The sequence below is a fragment of the Peromyscus californicus genome, unplaced genomic scaffold (genome assembly GCF_007827085.1).
Source record: "Peromyscus californicus insignis strain IS unplaced genomic scaffold, ASM782708v3 Scaffold_12__1_contigs__length_115047231, whole genome shotgun sequence".
In the NCBI taxonomy this organism is placed as follows: Eukaryota; Metazoa; Chordata; class Mammalia; order Rodentia; family Cricetidae; genus Peromyscus; species Peromyscus californicus.
Genome location: NW_026294413.1, coordinates 3,240,690 through 3,259,518, shown reverse-complemented (window position 1 = coordinate 3,259,518; position 18,829 = coordinate 3,240,690). Strand labels below are relative to the sequence as shown.

Genomic DNA, 18,829 nt, shown 5'->3' with positions numbered 1-18,829 from the left:
GTGACAAGGAGAAGGCACAGTGTTCACACAGCCACACCATTGTGGACGGCAAACACTGACAACATTCATGTCATGGTTCGAGATCGTGGTCACATGCAGCAGAGACCATGACAATGTCTGTATAAAGCGGGGCGTTATCTTTCCACAGTGCAAGGAACAACATAAACCCCGCCTCGACTCCCGCCTCCCCGTCCATCCACGCTTAATTAATTAATCCATATTCTATGCAAATATATACAGGGGCTTACAAAGTGACAGATTTTCCTCCAAAAGCTAAATTTATATCCACTGTGGGGAGGGAGAAGAAAGAACCACTTTACAAATTCTTCTGAAACATTTTGTCAGGAAGGAACCAGCAGCTTCCACAGTCACTGGTTTAGGCTCAGGGATGTTATTCTACTTGTCAGGACACTGTCCAGATGCCTTACAGTGGTGTAACTGGCAGAGATTGCCAAGAAGGTGTGACGACTGCCAGGCACGGAGCTTTTGGCGGTGAGCAGATGCCGTCTGCCCATCCTCACAGGGCAGTGCAGGAGACTGACATAAAGCACCCTGGATATACTTGCATTTTGTACTCAAAAACAAACATAAAATTACAGTAGTGAGAAAAACAGAGGTTAAGGCTAGGAAACTTTAAAACTACCACATTTCAATTAAAACAAAATATTAATGAGAGGAAAGTGCAAAAGGACCTCACTAAATCTGTTTCTTATTAAAAGCTTTCATTTCTTAACATAAAACATAATAATCCTGAAAAGTTCTCAGATATCTCCAGAAGGGACAGTACCGGCATAAAAAGCCAACCACACTCAAACACAGTGTCTATTAATTAATGTCAGTTCTGTTTCGCTGCTATAAACCATAGGAAAAACAAATCTCAATTAAAACTAGACTTGGCGGACTTTCTTAAAACAAATGTAGTTTGCTATAATCAAACTGTTAAAAAACAACAGGATGATGCTTTGAACGGCCCCACCCCACCACCTACACAGAAAGACACAGAGCAGGTACACAGGGTGGCGACAGGGCAGGGGAAGGGCCTGGTAATGACAAGCTGTGCTGGGAGGAAATGCCCCCGAGAAGGGCTGTCGGCCATACATCTGCGAGGAACCTCTAGCACTCCTGAGATGGGAGAGTGTAGGCAGGATAGGCCAGTGGGGAGACAGGATACTCAGCAGAGTTCAGATGAGACAAGAACACAGGGCACTCACTGAGTGGTCAGAACAAAGGAAAGGCTCCATTTTAAAGGCCAGTGACACAGGATGAAAACATCCTCTTTATGGTGAACAAGAAGAAGGACATTGCGTCTTCTTGGTTGGGAGCAGGGACAATGTTAAAGCCAGACAGGACAAGAACTGACTGAAGAAGCGGAGAACACTCGACAGGAAGTATGGAGAAAAGAGGAGGAGGTGAAAGCGTGTTAGAATCTGGGGGGAACTTAGAGACAGTACCCTAAAGATGATCTCCTGGGAGGGGAACGAGACCAAACCAGACAGGAGGAATGCAGGAATGCTGACAGAGACTTCTGGACGATTCCATGGTAGCAACCTAAGGTGGTTGGCTGCTTGTGTGAACCCCACCTGCCAACCACCCCAGACGACCATTCTCACACAGCCTCACAGGACAGGACACTACATTTCCCAGGTCGCCCCACAGTACCTGGCTATGTAGCGCTTCCCCATGTACTGGAACTGGTGCAGGCAGACTCTGCGGACAAGACAACCATTAGAGAAGGTGCAGTGAAAGTTGTGCCCAGTCCACTGGTTAAGTCTACTAACAACAACAAAAGTGCACTGGTGACTAACTTAGCCCTCAACCCTTGGCTTTCAGGAATTTTCTGTAAGGTCCTCCACCCAGAGAAAAGCATTTGCACATCCGGGGAGGCGCACATACACGTGCAGCCATCAGAGCTGAGGTCGTGGGTGGAGCAGAACAGAATAAAGGTTTTCATCCACCCCTTCAGGGCTGGCAGACTCGCTCCACGGCAGTGTGCCTTGGAGTGTGTTGGAGACCTTCCATGTCACGGTGTTACTGCTTCTTCCTTGTTGGAGTCCATACAAGGAGCTCTCTCTTTGGGCTCAAGCATATGGAATGGCCCCTTACAGGCATCAAGAGCCACAACACTGAACCTTTAAAAACCATGCCTTTTAACAAGAGGTAACTAATATAACGAGTTCTCCGGGTTCAGGCACGACAATTTCCCCACTGAAGTCAGCCATGGGACTGGCCACTCCTGTCAGCAGGACAGGACCCTGGCCTTCCCCTCACAGTTCTAATACACACAAAGCCCAGAGAATAAGGGTCCCACGTGAGTTTCTTTAAACACATTCTGTACCAAACTAACCAACACAAAGCTGCTTAAGTCGCCATGTATCGAGTACAAACTGAATAATCATAAAAAACTGAAATTTCTCTTTCTTTCACCGCGGTATAGTGTGTTTGACCGAGTGGTGCTGTCTGAGATGCTATTATAGGCTGATAAACCCAAAGTGTAAATTTTCAAAAGCAGCCCACATTCTGAGTTTGAAAAATTATCTGCCTTTAGCAGTTTTAGATAAAGTGCTATGGATCTGTGTTTCTAAAAATAAAGAGCTTAAATGAAATCAGAAACTCATCCCGAGTAGATAAGATAGGTTCTAGATTTAACATAAAAACAAAACAGTAGCCACCGATGCTGTGAAAACATTTTGCACAATTTTATCTAAGTAGCTTAAGCACAGAGGCTTCTCAGCAACCACAAGCAATTATTTATATATCTTAAGGGGGGCCCTTGTTGACTGACTCACAAAGGAAACTATGTGCCATGCACTACATCCTGCCCGCGGACACATTTCCTTCACACCTCCCAGCTGGAAAGATAAGAGGGGACAGGTAAAGAAAACCACTCACTCAGATATTGTAAAGAAGTCCATCAGTTCAGCAGTTGAAGCCTTGTTCCAGTATGTAAACAGCGCATCTAAAATAAGCATTTATTTGGTCAGAATCACAATACACATTATATATATACACATTATATATATATATATACACATTATATATATAACAGATATATATACAATATACACTGTATGTATGTATGTATGTATGCATGTATGTATGTATGTATGTATGTATTGGATAATCACTTATGAGATTGGGGATAGACTCCAGAGCCCAGGTCTCTATTTTATATTTTACCAAAAGGCAAACCACACTGGTGGGCTCTCCTGGATAATACACACAGCAGGCTTATTCAACATTTGAACTCCTGAACTTTAATAATAAATTACCTAGTGCTATATTATAGTACAAGCCCATCCATTTAACTTGTACATAATGTGCTCTTAAATAGACTAGAAAATCTGAAGACCATAATAATCCACAGCCAGCCTCTCCATTTCCTTCTATAGAACCCTTCCCTCCTCTTCATGGGACCTGTTGAAAATGAAAACATATGCTGTTTTGTTTTTAAAGTTATTTTAGATTTATTTTTAATTATATGGTTTATGAGTATCTGTGTTGGGTGTGTGCACACGAGTGCAGGTGCCTCTGGAGGCCAGATAGCATCTCATCCCTGGAGCTGGAGTTACAGGCTGTTGTGAGCTGTCCAATGTAGGTGCTGGGAACTGAACTCGGGTCCTCTGCAGGAGCAGCACCTGCTCTTAACAGCTGAGCCATCTCTCTGGCCCCTACCTTTGAGTTTTAAAAGAACAATACAAACTGGTTCTACTCAGATGGTTCCAAGCTGCAGCGTATCCTCTATGGGCTACCGTGATGGAATTAACCAGTTTCTATCGATGGACATTACGGCATGGATGTTTTTCTTTCTAAGCTTATTCTAGCATAAGTATCCTTTGCTGAACACCCTGTCCCATGGGGTTTTCACATGTACGACCAGTTACATCTATAGGAGAAATTCTTGAAACTGATACAGGATAATCAATGCCTAACACGTTGAAATCTGTGTGAACCCTCTTGACTGGGCACGGTACAAGAGTACTCTCATCTGATATGTCTTACATGACGCTGAAAACCAGGAAAATGACTCAGTGCTTGGAGGCTGAGATGAGCACAGAGACCAATGGCTGTAGGTTTGTATTCTATCTACATTCACCAGGGGCAGGACAGGAAGGGAAGACATGGATATGTGGCAAGAAGCTGTGCCAGGCTGTGCCAGGTGCTGTCCCAATTTCAAGGAATGCTGTCATCCAATCCTCACTCTGATCCCACATGGCCGACTTAAGTTCTCACTCACAGATGTACCATCAGAGGCTCAGGGAATTAAGAACATCTCCCATTTACCTACCTAAAGAATCATGGCTGAAGTGGTTATAATTCTAGGCCAGGTTTGATGCATTTGACTAACATTAAGGGTGTGAGCTTCCACTTGGGGGGTTCTGATCTCAGACAGACAAACTGGTGAGTTGAGGCTAGTCACCTCAGGAAGGTGAGCCCCGAGGAGGCCCACAGTGGCCCAGCATGCATCTGTGGCCACCACTAGCATACACCAGACAGAACAGCCAGTGGCCAGCAGTATTTCTGACGGTCCTGGCTCTGGATTCAGGCTACTCAAGAATGAAGGAGTAGGAAACACAGGGCACATGGACTCAGCGAAGTGGGAAAGGCAAGGGCAAGAGGCTACAGGGCCATCAGACTGGCTTCTTCGTCTGGTAAACTATCCTCTGGAGTCATTTTCTCCCTCGCCTCTACTCCACACATACAAATCCAGACCACACAGATTTCCAGGGTTGACTGAAAACTTTTAATGCTACCCTTTAAAGAAAATATGGAGAATGTTTTTTAAGACCCTAGATTTCTAGAATGGGACGTATCTGGAAGCCCTGGTTTCAATCTCCCAGGGCTCTGGAGGCGAAGGCTGGAGAATCAGAAGTTCAAAGTCACTTTTAGCTACAAAAGTCCAGCTTGGGCCATGTGAAACACTATATTAAATCCCAAATGCCCCATTTCCACGTTAGAATTTGTTTTCTAGAAAAGTAACTGATTTTCTACTTCAAGACTTCTATTTCTACTGCATTTAGCAAATTAACACACATTAAAAAATGAAGATGAAATTCTCCTAAATATTTGAAACTTTTTCAACTAAATGCCACCTGAAATGATTCACTGAAACCAGGACAGCAGCAGCTGTCCTCACTGCACTCACCGTCAGACATGCTTTTCAGCACATAGAGGAAGCACATCAGCAGACTCTTAATCTCGGACTGGTCCAGTTTGTCACAGCGAACCACAGAATTTCCCAGCGTGCCACTCTGCTGATGCTGAAAGGAGATGCAGGTAAGTTCTCTACTTGGTGATGCACACATCTCCCTCTGAAGAAAAACATTCTTTAGCTTTGAGGCAGAGCATACAAACTGCAAAGAACTGGTAACCCACAGGCACAACTTCACAAAGACACCTCTCACCCAGGTGTAACACACAACTACTGCTGCGTCCAGCTCTAAGGGACAAGCCCGAAGGCATAAGCCTTTCACACCGAGGAACAGTTTTCATTATGCCGGGGGGGGGGGGGGGGGGGAGATCTTCTGAAATGCCAAGTAAAATTTCATGCAAAAAACCAAACGCACGTCCACGAGGATCCACTCTGGGAGGGAGGACTCCGAAGGCACCACGTAACCCTCACCTCAGAACAGCAAGGTGAGCCTGAGGAGTGGCGGCTACACACCAGCCCAGAAGCCTGCCGCTGAGGCCTGTCATTCAGGGCACAGCATGGGTGTGCTGTGGGAGTGGATGGAGAAACACAGGACAGACACCCAAAAGGACACACAGGGACACACAGCACTGCCGACCACCCTAAACGCGTGAGGCCACTCCTCAGCCAGCTTATTGATAAAGCAATATCAGAAAGCTGGGGGCTGAGGATGAGGCCAGTTTTACCACTAGGAAGCAGCAGGCTCAGGTTCACATCGAAACAACTGAGTAAGAATCTTAGCTCCTGTTTAAGGGCACAGAAGACTAAAAACAACCCTTCAGGCTGTATTTCAAATTTAAATCAATATTTTTTTTTTTTGCCAAGTACCAAATGGAAAAAAAAAATCATCGAAAAAAGATTTTTTTCAAGGTGTTGGTGGTCAATTGAGGGAAAAAAAAATGAGCACGTTTTTTATGTAAGGAAGAAACACAGCTGTCATTAGTGGTAAAAGTGTAGGGTGTCATCGAGCCCTGAACCGTGTAGAGAGCTGACAAGGGAACTCAGTACTTCTTGCAGGGAGAAGATGGGTGCAGCATGCAAAGTCTCCTCTGGCAAAGGTGGAATTGTCAGAAGGGAAAAGTCCACGGTGACCCGGTTTTTCCTGGCTGGCTGGTAGCTCTCCTCCTCTCCAGCACTGGGCACAACACAAGCTGAGTGCCTCCGGAGCAGCTTGTCCCTCTACACATGAAGGCATGTTGGGGTCAAGGGAAAAGTTCAACACATCACGACAAGCCCAGACTGAGACGGCCATGTCTCCACACACGTGTGCTTAAAGATAACCGTGGCAACGCCCGTCACAGAATCTGTGACAAGGTCACAAACCTGATGCTGAGGTTGAGGAAGGATGTCCTGGGAACGAGGAACACATCCCCCCAAATGCCTGTTTATTGGCAGAAGCTTTCTTTCTTTCTTTCTTTCTTTTTTTTTTTTTTTGGTTTTTCGAGACAGGGTTTCTCTGTGTAGCTTTGCGCCTTTCCTGGAACTCACTTGGTAGCCCAGGCTGGACTCAAACTCACAGAGATCCGCCTGGCTCTGCCTCCCGAGTGCTAGGATTAAAGGCGTGCGCCACCACCGCCCGGTGGCAAAAGCTTTCGTATAACTTGAAGTAACTTAGGGATACAGAGCCCCAAGAAACACCAATCTACCAGGTTCCCGGTTAATATCAACTTTTATCTTTTCCTACAAGGTTCTAGGAAGGCAGAGGCTGCAGTAATATGAACAGAAAAGATTTGGTGGAATGAAGAGAGTGTGTGTTAGGCGTGGGTACAGTGTAACTAGAGTGTTAGGAGTGGGCACAGTGTAACTAGTGTTAGGAGTGGGCACAGTGTAACTAGAGTGTTTCACTGGGGCTCAGCACTGACAAGGTTAACCCATCTGTTTTGGGGGCCTTGGACCTGAAAGGCATAAAGACAACAAGAAGGCAGAATCATTTGCTCCCGTCCGCTCCACTGTAAACACTGCTTGGATTTGAGACCTGGAAACAGGAATCAGAGTTTCAGGGGACTCCATGGATACAGAGCACTTGCCCGACATGCAGAAGGCTCTGGTTGTCAGTTACCAGCGGCAAGCTAAAACAGTAACAATGATGACACAAGAATTCAAGGGTCCGAGCCGCAACCTTAGGAAAAGCTCCTGTCATCCTCCACATGCTGAGGAAGGTGTTTAAAAACAACCCCAAAGATCACATGTAATAAACTGCAGAACGCAAAGCAGGTTACTCTGGCTACACCCGGTACACGGGAAACACGGTGTCAAGTGAAAAGAAATCACCTTATCCAGGGAATTGCTCTTCTCAGGGTTCCTGTCGGGAAGGCTGCTGCCCGAGTCTGTGCTGATGAGAGACCCTCTTGACTCAGCGTTTCTCACACTGTTGATGTTGGGGGTGGAGGCTGTATATGGAGATGCTAAGTGGAAATTAAAGCAAGACCCAGTTTTGGTTAGAGCACAAAATACAGACAAGGAAGTTTCAAGGGGAACTGCTTTCGTGGCTACCGTTTTTCTACAAGGAAATGACTTGAGAGTGGTATTAAATTATTTCACCTTTGAAAAACATTTATTTTAATTTTATGTGTGTAAGTGTTTGTCTGCATGTATGTATGTACACTGTGTGTGTCAAGTGCCTGTGGGGCCAGAAGAGGGGGGCCGATGTCCTGGTACTGGCGTGACAGTTGTGAGCGAACTGTGGGTGCTGGGAACTGAACCTAGGTCCTCTGCAAGAGCAGCAGGTACTCCTAACCACTGAGCGAGCTCTCCAGTCTGTCGCTTACATCACCTTTTGAAAACCCAGGCCATTACAGAGTGAGATCAAAATAACCTTCCATATGAAACACTGTTCATTCACTTACTAGAGGCTACCTTCATTTGCTCAGACTAAAGTAGAATACATTATTTCAGAATGAGATTCAAAGAGAAAAAATGATAAATAAAATCCAACCAAAACAATTAACCAAAAAGTAAACTATATCATAAACCTACAGTGTGCAACCTGTATGCTGAGCTGCCTCAGGAAAATCTCAGGAAGTGTAATGGGACATCTAAATTTTTAAGGACCCACAGTGACACCTGACACTGGCCAGAGACCGCACTTCAACAGAGGACCCTGCTTTGCTTCCTCTGCTGATGTCACAGCTTCCTGCAGATGGGATTTGGTATTTTGGTATTTTGCTATGGTAAAAAGCAAGTTTTGGACAATGGGAACCAGAAAGTGAACAATCTGGTTCTGAAGTATGGAAACCAAGTATCCATAAGGTATTAACAACCCATTAATAACAGCCTGAAGTCACTGAAAATGAAATCAAAGTATTTTTTCCTTGAATTTACGCACATGGTTTTTGAAAGGCCTACTAAGTTTGCAGGGATGTAAGTACTATTTGTTTTTAAGGCCTGTGTAAACAACACTGTAAACAGAGAATAAATTCTGATAAATAATGTTACTAGTTTTGATTTGAAGATACCATGAAAAATTATGACAGATCCACCCTTAATCTGTAAACTGAAAATATTTGGCAATGTCTGCTGTAAATAAGGGAAGGAAGGAAATCTCACTTGGAAATGAAATTTTCACATGTATGAAACAACAGTATTTAAAGGTAGAAACCGGCCTCCACCTGGGAACTGTGGAGATTTTCTTAAGGTAAGAATTAGCTTCCTGCTTAGATAAGATTAAATAAATTATACACTAAAAATGACTCTTTGGACTTGGCATCCTGTGAACCAACAGGCCTTCAGCAGAAAGGCCAGATTTTGCAGATGGCATTAGAGGAGACTCTTGGCACTGTGCTTAGCAGCTGTGGGAACATGGTGTTGAAGACCCAAGCCAAAAATACCGCTACTGCAAAGCCAACAGGCCATGGCAGATTTCAGTAGGAAAATGGGCTCACACAGGCTGAGACACTCCTAAGTTGGATGGATGGATGGATGGATGGATGGATGGACCGACGGACAGACAGATGAATAAGCCATGCTCAGTTTTTCTAAGTCTCTTGGCTGTCATAATTTTAAATTTCATTACTAATGGCCTGAGTCCATCACCTTTCAGACAACCTGGAGTTGACCTTGGTGACTAAAGATGGTGTGTAATGCACATGTAAACCCTTCTCCCTTCCTAGCATTTACTGTAAAGTACATGCAAGGCTGCATGACCCAGCACTGCAGACTGTCACAGGAATGAGTGACAACCTTATGAAGAAATGATAACACCTTTTCTATAGGGAGAGAAAGGAAATGCATGCTATGGCCACATGGCAATACTTCTCTTCAAAAAATCATAGCTCACAGTGGAGGCAGGGGCTCAGGGGAAAGGGGTCAAGAAATGGACACTACACCCACCATTCTCGGATTTCCAAACCAATTGCAGGTCTAATTTAAGGCAAACAGATGCAAATGTAGTAACTCAAAATGAGCACGCTTTAGTTCTCACAATGTGTGTGTGCTTGCGCATGTATGCAGGTGTATGTGTGTTTGTGTCCTCACCAAGGGAATCACTTTAGTTTTTTACATATCCGTATTTTTTTAAAAACTATTTTTATTACTGCACATTTATTTCAGACATTAATACAGTGATGCCACTTGCATAGGGAATGACTTCAAAGATTATTTTTATTTTATGCATATGGCTGTTTTGGCTGCACTCATGTGCACCTGCACACAGAAGCCGGAAGAGGGTGTTAGAGTCTCTGGAAATAAAGTTACAGACAGCCATAGGTGCTGGGAACAGAACCCAGGTCCTCCGCAAGAGCAACAAGTGCTCCTCACCACTGAGCCATCTCTCCAGCCCACAGGGAATGGGTTTTAAAACCTAAACAACATATGACTAAAATAAAGTTCGGTTCTTCTCTCTTCCATTTGTACAGGGCAGGTGGGAGGGAAATGTGAATCTAAGAGGGGCTGTCCTTGAAAGTGGGAGGAAGCTCAGAGTGATTTTTATCCAGGAATCAGTTCAGTTCTAGGATTCCCATACTCTGAGGACATCTGAGGGACTTGTCCTCAGGATGCTCGGTAACGTGACTTCTTCACAGTTTGCAGAAGGATAAACCCCAGGACTACACTCATCTGGAGGCTCCTTCATAAGTAGCGGCTGCTATAGCATCCAGAACAAAACCCAAACCTAGCAGCAAACCTGGTTCCCAGGTGGGGCTTCCCCGAAGATGTTTCTACAGAGAATAAGGATGAGTGCTGTTAGATGGGAGGAAGTACAGAGAAAGCTGCTATGGTCACCTTCTGGAAAGGTGGATTTGGGTCTGGAAGTTCAATAAGGACGAAAAGAGACAGATCAGTCAATCACAAGCCCCTTTCATAATCGCACCACGTATGTACACCAGTACAGGTCCATTGCCATTTAGGTCATGCTAAGGATACCCAGTACCTCCTTGCTACCTTCCCAAGGACTCGCAAATCCTAATACTGAATTCTGAACTGGACACTGTGAATTCTGAATAAGAGAGAATCAGATGAGCCAAATATCCCCTCATTGTGGCTTGATCACTTCTACAAAGTCTGCCATGTTTCCCTTGTGGTCCTAGCAAGTACTAGCCAGAGAGCACAGAGCATCAAGACTTCCAAACACATCAGCAGGCTTTGGACTCATCTATTTGGCCCCGAGAGTGCATTACAAAGCATGGATACCACAACACAACTAAACTAGCTGTAACAACGACAGCACATGTTTTCCATGGCAACCACCCTCCACACTGCAGCAGCTTTTTATTCCTGACAACGATCACTTAGCTATAAGGACACAGAGGCTGCAGTAGTTAAAACACCCCGAAGGGGCAACCAGGTTGCGGTGGAGCCAAGATGCAAAGCCACACCTGTTGGAGCTAAGCTAGTGCTGGAAACACTGCAGTAAAACCCTCTAAAGGTCAGTTCCCTACTCAGAGCTGAGGCTTAGCGCCTGTGCAGAGCAGGGCAGAAACACGAAATTTCCCACAACAGTGAACATTTGTGGAACACTTACCGTGGGCCTCCCTCTGCTCCCAGTATTTATTATGTATCAGCTTTTAATCCATAAAATCTTTCTCTCCCTCTCTCTCTGTGTGTGTGTGTGTGTGTGTGTGTGTGTGTGTGTGTGTGTGTGTGTGTGTGTGTATATATATATATATAACACATATATAAAGGGGGACTATAACCATGAAAGTTATCCATAAACACAAATGAGCTCAGGCCGGGGACTGGTAGTGTAGCACAGATCTAGTGTTGGCATGGACTGTCCCATGTCAGTCACGGTCTCCTCTCACTACATTGTCTTCTCCGTAAAATGATGTATTAACAGTAGAGAAGGTAAGAGCACTGATTCAGGAGGCTGATTTAGTCCTGCGAATTTAGTGGATAAGAGGCATGTCTTTTCCTGTCCCATGAATTTGTAGCACTAATGGATGGCATAACCACTAGCCACAGTAGGATGCTTCACATATTGCAAGTGTGGTTAGCAGAGGGGGAATCAGAGGCAGAACTGGAGTGGGAAGCCCCTGTAAAATCCTTGGATTCTATCTGTGTGTGCACGCATATGGAGACCACCGTCTGCATCACCATTATCTTCATAAAGCTGCAGCTTAATTAGTCAGACTATAAATAGGTGCATTTTCTCACAGACAGACTTCTCTACTTGAGTCTTGATTTAGGCCATCTGTTTTCCTTCCCATGGGGCTGTTTTTCATACGGAGGAGGAAAAGAGCTACAGAACAGAAGACTTCTGAAAACCGACTTTTAGGATCAAATCCCAGCCACAAACTGCTGCCTCCTTCAGAATTATGAACAAGACTGTCACACTCGTCTAGCTCACCAGCATTACAGGTAAATCTTCCTCTCACCCCAAAACCTGCAGGCAGTCTGCCTCTAAAAGCATAAAGAATCCAATTCAGATTTAAAAGCCAATCAGCTGAAGAAGCATTGGACAAAAGGTAATCCAGCAGCGAGTGTCGTGTGACCCTGTTTAGGGTTCACAAGAATCCTGATTAGTGTCTGAGAGACTTCAGTGGTGAAACACCACAACCAGGAGACTACCCAAGGCCAGAAGTCCAAGTCTTAATTTACCATTAACGACTTGTGAGAGTAAAGGCAGTTTGCGCGACACAGGACAAGGCCGGTAAGCACAAGGAACATTACCAATGCCAGAGATGGCACCCAAGAGGTCTTTGTGCAGGCTGTGGTCAAGTGTGTTTCCCTTCTGCGGCGTCATAAGTGGATTCCCAGCTGGTACGGCAAGGGGCTCGTCCTTCACAATCTGCCAAAGGGAAGAGAAGAAACTATTTGAGATGGCTGAACAAGCTTCACAGACTGATCTTCAAGCGTGAAGCCAAGACACGTAACATCTGGACATGTTCAGCATCTCCAGTGGGTAGGCAGATACACAGGGCACACATGTTCAGCATCTCCAGTGGGTAGGCAGATACACAGGGCACACATGTTCAGCATCTCCAGTGGGTAGGCAGATACACAGGGCACACAGGACACACATGTTCAGCATCTCCAGTGGGTAGGCAGATACACAGGGCACACAGGAGAGGAGGCGGGAGAGGGACCAGAGGAGAGCACAGAGGAGGCCAGGAATACCAAGGTGAGGAGCCAGAGCAAGCCTGATTCTGGTGCCACCCATCTCTTCTCCGGCCCACACAGCTCTACCATCTTGCCCTGGTCACACTCCCACTTCCTGCCTTCCAGGACTCACTGAAGCCTTTTCTCCTGTCCTTGCAAGTCAGAGGCATGAGCTACGGTCTCTGGATGCTCAGGTGGGAACTCTCTGTCAGGGGAGAAACTGTACTAATTTTAAATATACCAAGAAGGTGGATTTTACTTTGGTGAAACCCAAAGCAAGACCTGTTCGTTTCCCCCAGGATTAGAACAGGACAGGGAGGTCACGTGCTGTCCTGAATTACTCTGCTCAGAGAGGCACATGGAGTCAGAGGATATACATGTGGACAGTGATCCAGAATAATGTCAGATTAGTGAGTGAGGCCGGGTAGTGTGGTATTGTATTCCCCCAAATATTGTGCATGCTAATAAACTTATCTGGGGTCAGAGACAGAGCAGCCACAATATTAAACATAAAGGATAGGCAGTGGTAGCACACGCCTTTAATCCTAGCATTCCAGAGGCAGAAATCCATGTGTTCAAGGATACAGACAGGCATGGTGACTCATCATGCCTTTAATCCCAGAAAGCAAGCCTTTAATCCCAGGGAGTGGTGGGAGAAAGCAGAAAGGTATATAAGGCGTGAGGACCAGAAACTAGCAGCATTTGTCTGGTTAAGCATTTGGCCTGGTTAAGTATTCAGGCTTTTGAGCAACAGTTCAGCTGAGACCCATTCTGGATGAATACTCAGAGGCCTCCAGTCTGAGGAGACAAGACCAGCTGAGGATCCGGCGAGGTGAGGTAGCTGTGGCTTGTTCTGTCTCTCTGATCTACCAGCATTGATCCCACGACCCCAATAATTGGCCTCGGGTTTAATTTTATTAATAAGAACTTTTAAGATTCATGCTACAGGGTAGGATAAAGTTTACACCATTTGAACAGAAAAGTGAATACTACCAACCTGGATCCTCTTAGAATAATATTATTTAAGGGTGAATAGTGTAAACAATAGGACAGTGTGGGGACTAGAGAGGTGGTCCAGGGGTTAAGAGCACTGTTTTCCTAAGGACCTGGTTTGGTTCCCAGCACCCACATGGTGGCACACAATCACCTGTAACTCTAGTTCCAGAGGATCCAACACCTTCTGCTGGCTTCCATGGGCACTGCACACAGATCAAGGCAAAACACCCATACACATAAAAACAAACACATATCAACCAACCAACCAAACAGGAAATTCCCCAAGTATATGCCACAAAGTGGCCAGATTAACAGTGGAGTCAAGAATGGTCAATATAAGGGCAAAGGTTTCAATGATGTCTGTAAATCATTAGCAGATAGAGCCACTGAGGCCAGGAAAAGGGCTTGGGTAAGAAAGAATACATTTTGGTTTGTGAAAATTTGATATAGAAATGTATTATACAAAAATTTGATAAATTTTAATAATTAAAAATGGGCTAAGTAGATGGTTTTGGGTAAAGCGCTTCACGATCAAACACAAAGACCTAAGTTCAGATCCCTAACAATCACATAAGAGCTGGGCATGGTGGCATGTGGCTGCAGCCAGCATTGGGGGCGGGGAGCAGATCTCCAGAGCTCTCCAGGCATCTGGTCTATTAGTCAGTGAGCAGCAGGTTCAGTGAGAGGCCCTGTCGTTTCCCCCAATAATGTGCAGAGTGACTGAGGAAGACGATGACCTCTGCCCTCTACATGTGCACACTGTGAGCACTTGCTTTTCATTACAAGTTAATAAGGAAAAAGCCTTTTGCAATTGAGTTGTAGCAGGGAATTGGATTTCATGCTACAAAAATGCTGAATTCTAGGATGATTCCAAGAATCTTTATTTATTTTATGTGTATGACTGTTTTGCCTGCATGTCCCATGTTCCTCTTCCTGACATCACTGACTTACAGTCTAATGAAGAGAAACAGGAGCTCAAAGAGGGGGCTTTCCCAGGAGGGCCATGGGGTGTGGCGCTCAGAACCAAGGCCTACGTGAGCAGTAAGGGACAAAGGTTAGCATTACGCCAATTTTTGTTCCTTGATCCCTGTCCCTTGTTTTGAGACATGTAGCCCAGGCTAGCCTTGAACCTGCAATCCTCCTTGAGTGCTGGGAGAGCAGGCATGTGCCATCATGCCCATTTTTGTTGAGCAGGTGGAATTAGGCTATTAATAGAGCCAGGGCTGAAGGTTTATTGATTGATTCCATTTTAGTCAGAAATGCAATTTCCCAAGACTGGATCGATGCCTTAGGGATTGAGTGCACTGGCCGCTCTTCGAGAGGACCCAGGTAGGGTTCCCAGCACCCACCTGGCAGCTCACAACTGTCTCTAACTCCAGTTCCAGGGGAGCTGATGCCCTATCTGGGCTTCCACAGGCACCGCATGCACAGTGCACACACACATGTGGGCAACACACACACATAAGATAAAAACAAATACATCTTAAAAATTTAAAGAAGAAATGTAATTTCCCATGGGTAGTATGCAGTATGTTAGCAGAATAAGGGGAGAGAGTGTAGTGGGTTGAGTAGCGTCCCTTGAAATCCATGTCTACCTGGAGCGTCAGTATTATCTTACTTGAAAATGGTATCTTTTCACATACAGATAGGATGTAAGAGGTCAGACTGGGTGGGCCCTCAATTCAGGACAGAGGGTGGGCTCACAAAGACGGAGCACCCTGTGGAGACTGAGGCCAAGTGGAGTGACAGCAGCTGCTGCCCGCAATGGCAGAAGTGAGGGACCACCCCTCCCCGCTCGACTTTGTACTCTCCATGGGAGGGAACAGAACTCCATGTTCTGAGTCCTGGAGTCGGCAGCACCCTGTTATAGCAGCCCCAAGGACACGGAGACGTGCAGTCACCAGTTCTGCTTACGTACACTGCCTGGGTTCACAGGGAAGGGGGACACGTCCCTCACATTGATTCGCTGGACATTTTCAATAAGCAGACCAAACAGAGGCAGGTAGAGAGTGGCTATCCTTGCCTGATGGCTCTGAAAAAAGACAGACATGGTGAGTGTTTCCCCTGGGTCTGAGCAACGGACGGCAGACTCACTCACACCGGCTGTTGCTTTTGTCCGGACCTTTATCTAATTAGTGATTTCCCTTACACCACTGAAAATGGAGGACACTTCTCAACGCATACTTCCCTCCGCTGGAACCACTCACCCTTGAAGTGTATCTGTCATCGAAAGAATGCTTTATCAGCAGGTTCTTCAGCATGCTGATGGCAATGACGCGGACCTCCCGAAACTCCTGGAGGGCAGTACCCACCTCCCTTAGCAACAATCCCACCAAGAAGTGGTTTCTGCAGAACTCATCTGTTAAGGAGTAGTCAAGCTGGAGATCTGAAAAGAAGAGGCAGACAGTACTTAGGTTCAGGAGGGTCCAGTGTCGCCTGAGCGAAGAAGGCATGTCATCTGTCTCCACTCGGCCACAGCTGCGTGGCTATGGGTGACGGGACTTTGCCTCAATGGGAAAACGGGTGACTTTGCAAGGTGCCTTACTCTTGACACTTCAAATTCTGTTAGGAAAACCAAACTGAAATACAAACAGCTGCCCTGGATTTTGAGTGTGGAACTGAATTTACTACCAATTTTTAGAATTTACAATAGCGATCATATAAAAAATACGTTAATGACAAATTTTTAAAAATGAAGTTATTGTATTAACTACAAAAGATTGATTTTTTAAAAAAATAAAACCATATCACTAAAGAATTAATACATATAATTTATTTAAATGTCATTTACTTCCTGAGTTCAGCTATCCTTTCCCTGGCTATCAATGCCTGTTACAGCCCCAATAAAATCAATGTATTTGCCGGGTGGTGGTGGTGCACGCCTTTAATCCCAGCACTCAGGAGGCAGAGCCAGGTGGATCTCTGTGAGTTCAAGGCCAGCCTGGTCTCCAAAGCGAGTTCCAGGAAAGGCGCAAAGCTACACAGAGAAACCCTGTCTTGAAAAACCAAAAAAAAAAAAAAAAAAAAAAAAAAAAAATCAATGTATTTTAAATGATACAGCAGCACATAACTTATTTATTCAGCTTTCATTAAACCAATACACTATTTCTGCAGTCTTTTCTAAAGTGTCCCTCTTAAACTAAAACTGGAATGCACAATGTAGCAAACCAAACCAGTAACTCATTGGCAAGCAGCATGGTAAGGCTGAGAGCTCATTTGGAAAAGAGGGGGACAGACAGGAAGCCTGAGGAAAGGGGGCAATAACGGCGAATACACACGCCCCCAAGCTGCAGGAAGCACAGAGGAGGACCGAGTCAGCACAAGACGCCACCATCCAATAAAGTCCTACGGACCCTGCTCTGACTTCCAAAGCCTTTCTGATAGTTCCCTTGAAGTCCCCAACACTCTGGCAGAAGTCCCTACTGAGCACATCGGTAGCAAGGAAGGAGCTGTTCCTCCAGAATGATCACATGCGGCTGCTTACTGAATAGTTTCTACGGACTCCACTCTAAGGCTGGGGCTTCCCTAAATCTCTTAGGGAAGAAAATGACTTAGGTCTCACTAAGCCTGCCTTAGAGTCCAGTGCTCAACAACAGTGGACGCACAGAACTCAGTCATGGGGACCCAGCATGCAAACACAGAAAGCTCATGAAAAAGCCATGTGTGCTACGCTCCTGATGCCTCCAGGGACAAGGGCTGTGAGAGCGGTGAGGTGTGATTTGGGGATGAAGCAGGGCTTCATCTTAAGACAGCATGCCAGAGAATCTAGACACACTCCAGGAGCAGAGAAAGTCTGGGGTGTGACAGCAATGTCTTAGCTGGGAAACAAATACACCCATTCACCAGAAACTGGAAACCTGGAGAGACGTCTCAATGAACAGCGTATGAGCAGCTGAGTGATCACTTGCATTCCTTTCTTTTTAAAGCTGGAGGAAAATGCAAGGGCAAGCCTCTGCCCCACACCTACCTACAGGAGTGTCATTTGACTCCACAGTTGGTGAGAGAAAAGCTAATTTACAGGAGGGGAGGGCAAAACAAGAACAAATGCAGTAAATAAGACAGATTTCTGTTAAGAAAAGAATTTAAAATGAAAACCAAGTCATGATGTCTATGTCTGATAAACCCGGAAAGGCTTCAGATCTGCCCTTATCTGTATGGTTGTCTCTGTTTGCTGAAAAGCTAGTTTCTACGTAAGATTTTATCAATGACTGTGGGAATAGAAACTTCACACACACACACACACACACACACACACACACACACACACACACACACCAAAACACTCATCCATGAATAAAATCAAATTAGGGGATAACATTTGAATTGATACTTTTCTTTTTACAAATGATATCGTTCTCTTCGTGAGAAAATGAACCATGTAGGGACAGATTACCTTGGTATCTCTGAATCCTGCCCTTTCCAAACGGCATCGGCAAGTTCAAAGGAATATAGTGTTCATGGTTGCACACCACACGGAGAAACTCAAACTTGTACTCAAAAAGAGTCTGCAGGAAGAAACGCTTAGACATGAGAACCTCGCTGGATGCTGGATATACGATAAACGTATCAGAAGCAAAGTACGTAGGCATTTAGTGCTAGCTCCTTGGCCCATGGGGACTGAATGATTCTTTCTTTATAGATGTTAGGATGGCTGCAGGATTTGTGTGAAAACCAAAAACACACTTCATTAAATGATGCCTTCAGCAGACTTTAAGGCATTTATTATTTATGCTCCTCGTGTCTACAAAGGATTTCAAGTAGCTTACAATTACACAGATTCAATACAATTTTAAAAAGTCAGTAAGCTGGGAGGTAATAAAGATAATTCTGTCAGAAAGGCTACGTGGTTACTTCTTTGGTCTTGGTAAATGATCTGGTTAAGCCATTCTCAGTGCTGAAGAACAAATGCCATCAGGAGTGCCTACTTCTTGTTGGGGCTACTTGATCCCCAACACCTCACATTTATGCACACAAGTAAGTGTTGGTATATCCAAGAGGGGAACGATGTGTGCCTCTAGAGGAACAAAAGAAAATTCTGACGAGAACTGAGAGGAACAGGTGGGTTCCCAGATGTGAACAGGCCATCCAGACTCAAGGAACAGTGCCCAAGGG

The 18,829-nt window shown here is 45.2% G+C and overlaps 1 protein-coding gene across 29 annotated transcripts in view; it reads right to left on the bottom strand.

The window, feature by feature from the left end:
- Dock9 (dedicator of cytokinesis 9) overlaps window positions 1-18,829 on the bottom strand; it is a 278,642-nt gene that overhangs the window by 63,735 nt on the left and 196,078 nt on the right. For 15 of the 29 annotated variants that reach the window (XM_052732428.1, XM_052732430.1, XM_052732432.1 and 12 more), the window contains exons 30-37: window positions 18,111-18,222; window positions 15,925-16,103; window positions 15,636-15,749; window positions 12,293-12,410; window positions 7,460-7,593; window positions 5,144-5,258; window positions 2,890-2,956; window positions 1,660-1,707 (exon numbers count right to left, since the gene is read on the bottom strand). In XM_052732428.1, the coding sequence (XP_052588388.1) occupies window positions 1,660-1,707; window positions 2,890-2,956; window positions 5,144-5,258; window positions 7,460-7,593; window positions 12,293-12,410; window positions 15,636-15,749; window positions 15,925-16,103; window positions 18,111-18,222 (887 nt within the window). Of the gene's footprint in view, window positions 1-1,659; window positions 1,708-2,889; window positions 2,957-5,143; window positions 5,259-7,459; window positions 7,594-12,292; window positions 12,411-15,635; window positions 15,750-15,924; window positions 16,104-17,684; window positions 17,727-18,110; window positions 18,223-18,829 lie in introns of all 29 variants that reach the window. The other 14 variants (XM_052732426.1, XM_052732423.1, XM_052732425.1 and 11 more) reach the window with 1 other exon arrangement.